This window comes from Chrysochloris asiatica, unplaced genomic scaffold (genome assembly GCF_000296735.1).
Source record: "Chrysochloris asiatica unplaced genomic scaffold, ChrAsi1.0 scaffold00049, whole genome shotgun sequence".
NCBI classification, from domain to species: domain Eukaryota; kingdom Metazoa; phylum Chordata; class Mammalia; order Afrosoricida; family Chrysochloridae; genus Chrysochloris; species Chrysochloris asiatica.
Window position 1 is genome coordinate 11,395,868 of NW_006408567.1, and position 6,942 is coordinate 11,402,809.

At 44.7% G+C, this 6,942-nt stretch overlaps 1 protein-coding gene across 1 annotated transcript in view; it reads left to right on the forward strand.

The window, feature by feature from the left end:
• The window catches only part of ITSN1 (intersectin 1 (SH3 domain protein)), a 352,172-nt gene that overhangs the window by 276,007 nt on the left and 69,223 nt on the right, over nucleotides 1–6,942 (forward strand). The window contains exons 30-31 of the mRNA XM_006862548.1: nucleotides 3,717–3,838; nucleotides 5,547–5,653. Coding sequence (XP_006862610.1) covers nucleotides 3,717–3,838; nucleotides 5,547–5,653 — 229 coding nt within the window. The remainder of the gene's footprint in view (nucleotides 1–3,716; nucleotides 3,839–5,546; nucleotides 5,654–6,942) is intronic.

The window sequence follows — 6,942 nt, forward strand, 5'->3', positions numbered from 1 at the left end:
CTGATTCTTCCTCTTTGCCTCCAACTTTTGTATTCTAATCACCATTAATTACCAATGTATTTTGGTTGCATGTTTGATCAAGTTCAGACTAAAGAAGTTGGGTATTTTTGTTAAGTGCTATTCTGACTCATAGTGACTCTGTATAGGGTTTATGAGGAGCAGCTAGTAAGTTTGAACTGCTAGCTTTGTGATTTACAATCCAGTGCTTATCCTATATAATGCCACACCAAAAGAAGTTGGTAGAATTCTTTAATGTCATTATAAGTCATATGTCTACATAGCTTCATGAAAAACTCCTAATAGCCCATAGCATGCTTCTTAAACATTATTATTGCTGGCTGTGGTCAAGTTCTGTGTTCATACACCAAAAAAATGAAATGCTACCCAACCTGCCTCCTCCCCATAATCAGTTCCAGATAGACCGTTGTGAATTTTGGAAGTGGATTGCCAGATTTTTCATCCTAGTTTGTCTTAGCTGAAAGCTCTACTGAGACCTGTTCAGCATTATTAGGAGCATGGAAGCCTCCATGACAGACAGGTTGTGCATTGATTGGGAATCAAACCCAGGTCTAGTGCTGGAAGGCAAGAATTCCACCCCAGGACCACCAGTGCTCCCTTTCTCAAATGATGTTGTTGTGATTGTTAGTGCCATCCAGTGTTTCTGAGAGGAGCTTGACTCACTGACCTTGAGACCTTGCCATTTGCTTATCCTATAGCGCCAAATGCCAGGGCTCACACTTTGTTGTTGTTGTTATGTGCCATGGAGTCAGTTCCAACTCACAGTGACTTTGCACAGGGTTTCCGAGACTGTAAATCCAAAGATTTGGATATCCAGAAGGACATCCAAAGTAAAAAAAACCTCAAATAGCACACAAAGCAAGCTGTGTCAAGGATGGGCACCAACTCCTGTGCCTATAACATCTCAGCTCAGCATCAGAGAGATCCATTTCAGGGTAGCCAAGGATCCTGGTACCTGTGGCCAAGGAGGTGGTTCCATGCCAGGCAGTCTGCAGGTGGAGAGTATCCCCTGTCTGTCTGCAGTCTTGTTTCTCTGGTACACAGGAGTGAAACAGTGGCCTGGAGAGTTTGTTCAACATAGTTGGGAGGTACCCTGCATCTACCACAGTTATCTCATTCTATAAATACCTCAGGGAAGAGCCCATGGACAAGGACATAGCCATGGAAGGCTAGAGCTGAGAGTGAAGCATCCAACTGATGTGAAGTGAGGGAAGACACACAAGAACGCCCAAACTTGTAGATAGGACCCATTCGACCTAGCCTTGATGGCTTGGTAATCAGAACTCGATTAGGGGAAGATAAAAAAAAATTTTTGATAAAGGAAGCAAGTGTTAATTGCTACAATTTGATGAATTTGACCTATACTCATGGATGTAGTATCTCAAAATACCAACTAAGAGGGGAGGAGTCTTCACATCAAGTATAAATCCTATCCCCTCTGTATACATGGTAACAGGGATGGTCAACTTAGACATTGGCTACCTAAAATGAGGGGACTATATAGGCATGAAGTGACTGGCTTACAGGTTTTCAAGAGGGAGTTTAGTTTCAGAGTGCTGGGGGAAGGTAGAATCCCCACGGAATGGTTTTTATCTTATCTAGACAGGTCTGGTGAAAGGAGATAGGGATAAGATTCCTATGATTCAATAATGAGTAATTATTATCATGACTAATTGCTACTGTCATAACTGTAAAGGTAGAAGTTTTGTAACAAAAAGGGAGAGTAGTTCATCTTACAGTCCAGGAACAGAGGACCTTAGGACCATCAAGGGAGAAGATCATGAGCGGAATGTGGGACCTTATCCAGAGAAGCAGCAACATCAGAGATGAAAGTAGAGATGATGACATGGAGAGAGGGAGCAGCTGAGGACTCTAGATTCATGGAAAGAGAAAGGTTGTGTGCTTGTAGCCAGGAGGCCAGCTTGCAGAATGTGCCCTTTGGTTGTTTAAATAGTTATATATTCCTGAGTGTCTACCACCACCACCCCAAAAAACAGAGGGAATAGAAGCGAGTCCTGTTGAATGATGATGCACAGAGGAGATTGTAATCATTGCATTCAAACAATGAGTATAAAACTGATGTTCTCCCATTTAAACTATCACGCAATTCACAATAAAAACTATCGCTCAATTCACAATAAAAAAACAACAACAAAAAACTCTGGGAACTCTCATAGAGTCCAAACTTTTAACCATGGAGGCTGGATGAACTCCTAAAACCATTGCCCTGAGATAATATTTAAAGCTTAAACCAAAAATTATCCTCTGAAACCTTCTTAAAGCCGAACAAATGGACTGCTGGTGTGGCACTGTAGGATCAGCATTGGACTGTGAACCACAAGATTGGCAGTTCAAACCCACCAGTTGTTCCTCAGAAACCCTATACAGGGTTGCTCTGAGTCAGAACTGAATTGGTGGCACTTAAAAATAACAATGACAACAACAATAAAGAATGTCTGCCTTGAGCATTGTGCTCTTAAAAGATATAAAGCAAACAAACAAAAACAAACCCACTGTAACTGAGTCGATTCTGATGCATAGCGATCCTCTGTAGCGTTTCTGAGGCTGTAAATCTTTACGAGAGCAAAAACCTTCCTGTTTCTCCTGTGGAACAGCTGGTGGATTTGAACTTCTGACCTTATGATTAGTAGCCCAATGTGTAACCTATCATCTGTTGTTGTTGTTAAGTGCCATCGAGTCCATTTAGGACTCGTCAAAATCCTATTTAGGGTTTCCGAGGAGTGGCTGGTGAACTTGAACCACCGACCTTGCGGTTCAAACTGACTTTGCAGTGTAGCGCATTAACCCACAATGCCACACCAGGATTCCAACCTATTATCTATTTACAACAACTCAAATTTACAACAAAAGGTTAGATAGGGTGATGAATTTATGTTAATGGGGGAGAAACAATTTGGAAAAGGATTCTAAGAGTGGTTGTACAAGTGGAAGAATGTAACCAGAATCACTGAATTGTACATGAAGCAATGGTTAGATTGGTATAGCTTCCGCTGGGTATGTTCTCAACAATAAAATACCAAATCCATTGCTATCGAGATGATTCTGACTCATAGCGACCCAATAGGACAAAATAGAACTGTCCCATGGGGTTTTTAAAGCTCTAGTCTTTACAGAAGCTGACGAGCAGATATTTCTCCTGTAGAGTGACTGGTATGTTTGAACCACTGACTTTTGGTTAACAGCTGAACACTTAACCACTGTGCCATCAAGGCTTTTCCAACAGCAATATAACAAGATAAAATAAATTATTCAAAAATAGAATCAATCTCAGGATAGTCAACAATAATGATGTAGCACCTGGTTTCTGGAGTCAGACTAGGTTCAACTTGGCTTCAGCACTCCATAGCTGAGAGAACATGGGTGATTCACCCTCTCATGAAACCTCAGTCTCCTTGTCTGTAAAACAGGGATAACGTTAGTATTCATTCTGTGAGCATTCACTAAGCGCAATGCCTGGCGTGGCATGAACCCTTAAGAAATGTTGGCCAATTGTTTAGTAAGTCTTCTCACTTAACCTCACTGTGGTGCTCTTGATGAAGCAGGAGTGTCCTGTCCAACTGTGAGGCCATAGGCCGGTAAGCCCAGCAGCCCTGAGGCCCGGGGAGATTCACTGGGCATCTATCTGTATGAGCTTCCCAGATTTGGACTAAATTGTCCCCAATGGTTGTGTTTTCCAGGGTGTTCAGACTTACATCTCTTGGATATGTTGACCCCAACTGAACGAAAGCGACAAGGATACATCCATGAACTCATTGTCACAGAGGAGAACTACGTCAATGACCTGCAGCTGGTCACAGAGGTGAAGGCAGTCGTGGGTGACACTGGGGGATACTGACTGGGGGGGGGGGGGTAGGGAGAGGTATGGGACTCCTTCGCAAAGGAGTCCTGTTTCTTATTCTGAGCCTGAGAAACTTTCTGGTGTTGGGGAGTGTCTGGACATTAAATTACATTGAAGATTTTTATCCAAGAGAAGATGGTTCAGTTCTCATCCTTGGTCATCTCTGTCTGAGTCACACCTGCAGAGGGGCAGAGGCCATTCATACCAAGAGGTAAATGAGCCCTTGAGGAATATTATGAAAAGTGATGTGTGGGACTGTGAATTTGGTGCCCATATTCTAGTCAGAGAAATTATAGTTCAGCCACCTGTGAGTTAATGCTATCAAGCAAGTTACATCATCTCTCTCGGGCCCTCAATAACTGACATTTGAGAATGGTGACCATCCAGTTAAAATTTCACTATTCCTAGGGCTACATGTTACCCCTAAGAAAAACCACAGAATGATGCCAAGAATGGCGGTGTTTCTTCCAAGACCCCTTGACCTGGTTGATACCTCATCTTGTCTGTCTTCCCAGGTAGTGGTTGAAGGGCCTCCGTGACCCTGGACAGTGGGTTACAGGGTTAGCTGCTGCTGTTTCTCAGGAAGCCTTTTTCCACATTCCACATGGAAAGCTGCCACATTGGGAAGCAAAAGTGTCAAAGCCAGACCTTAGTGTCATCCTACAACTTGAAAAGTACTGTAATAGCATGGAACTCCCCCCAACCCCACCACCAATGTTGTGCAACGATGTCTTCTGATATTCTTAACAGTCAGACATGGGCTGGGCTCTCCGCTGTTTCATGAGTAGAGAATGATTAGCTGGTGGCCCACAAGGCCACCATTCACACATTGATGCAGATTTAAAAAGGCACCCCTTTCTCAAGCACTAGGCAGTCATAAAATATACAGTCTTGGGTGTCTAGGCTGTGAGTGTTACCCCTTTACATATGACACATTTTGTGTAGTGTACAAAAGGCACAACCGTGCATGGTGACCCTATTATAAACCAAGTCCAGCATCAGCTTAATGGCTTTAGGGATCACACTCATCCTGACCAAGATTTGTTTCAAAGGTCCTCATACCTAAAGAACCTTCTGGAAAACCCCCTGCCTCTAATGTTAGAAGTGACCTCCTTGGAGGAAGGGGGCTCATTCACATGAAGTTCCACCTAGATCTGTGATGACACACCCATACAGGGCTCTGGAAGGGGTTGCTGATTTCATGGAAAGGAGGTGTGCTCACCCCTTGTAATGGGCTGGGTCTACCCAAGACCCCAGTCACTGAGGAGGTGCATGCTTGGAAGTGCCGCTCCCTACTGCCAGGGGTTTCTCTCCCTAAATGCCTGAGGCTCATCTGTGCCACAAGGCTGAGAGGAGAATGAACTGCCACATACCTTGCACAGGCTTCCTAGCTGTGGACAGGTAGATTTAACAGCTATCCTCTATGAATTCAACTGGCTTCCTTTTGAAACCTTGGAGACCCTTTTGGAGGCCCCCTCCTGGCAGAAGAGGGGATGCCTGTTTCAGAATCTCTACAGAATCTTTGGGAAGTTTTCAGTTTGTAGGCCTCCCAGCAAAATCACAGACTCCTTGGTCTTTTCTGTTGCTCTGAACAGATGGATGTGTGTGCGTGTTTGAGTTTTAAGCTAACTGTTTGCTTTCTGAACTGCTTCGTTTTCTGCATCTGTAGATCTTTCAGAAACCCCTGATGGAATCTGAGCTGCTGACAGAAAAAGAGGTTGCTATGATTTTTGTTAACTGGAAGGAGCTGATTATGTGTAATATCAAACTACTGAAGTAAGCCTTTCTTCTCTAACTACCAGCCAAGCTTTGCCTGCACGGCGCTTACACATTAGCACCCTGTGTGATCCGTGTGCCCCCTCCTTGCATGCTTCCTGTGTTTCTTTCTGCCTCTTTTCCTCATCTCCACTCACTAGAGCCATCCCTCTTCATTGTCCTGATGCATTCCAGGAACACGCCCCAAATTCCTCACTGCTGAGAGTAACTTGCCAAGACATCCCTGTGCCTGCTGTTACAGTGGGTCTAGAATTTCCAGAGCTGTGCCAGTTCTGGCTCCTGGTGCCTGGTAGGCTCCAACCCAGGCACAGTGTAGCCCCACACCTCCTCACGGACCCGCCTTCTATGAGTGGATAGTGGGCCACTTGAGACATCCTTGGCTTCCACACATGGAAAATAGTGGTGGACATTCACTGCCTAAAGTCAGCTGCAGTTACCTCAGGATAACTCCTCTGAGAAGCTGGCCTGGAGACATTTCATTTTATACCCGTTTTAATTCACAGAGACAGCTGCAGGACCAGCGAGAGGGCACTGGGCCAGCAATCTAGAGACTTGGATTTGGTCTGCCATTCACTGTCCTCTTTGAGCATCATTTTCCCTACCTGTAAAATGACGGGCTTGGATTAGGTTATCATAAATGGTCCCATCCATTTCTTACAAACATATGTATGTGTATATATATATATATACACATACATATGTTTGTAAGAAATGGATGGGACCATTTATGATAACCTAATCCAAGCCCGTCATTTTACAGGTAGGGAAAATGATGCTCAAAGAGGACAGTGAATGGCAGACCAAATCCAAGTCTCTAGATTGCTGGCCCAGTGCCCTCTCGCTGGTCCTGCAGCTGTCTCTGTGAATTAAAACGGGTATAAAATGAAATGTCTCCAGGCCAGCTTCTCAGAGGAGTTATCCTGAGGTAACTGCAGCTGACTTTAGGCAGTGAATGTCCACCACTATTTTCCATGTGTGGAAGCCAAGGATGTCTCAAGTGGCCCACTATCCACTCATAGAAGGCGGGTCCGTGAGGAGGTGTGGGGCTACACTGTGCCTGGGTTGGAGCCTACCAGGCACCAGGAGCCAGAACTGGCACAGCTCTGGAAATTCTAGACCCACTGTAACAGCAGGCACAGGGATGTCTTGGCAAGTTACTCTCAGCAGTGAGGAATTTGGGGCGTGTTCCTGGAATGCATCAGGACAATGAAGAGGGATGGCTCTAGTGAGTGGAGATGAGGAAAAGAGGCAGAAAGAAACACAGGAAGCATGCAAGGAGGGGGCACACG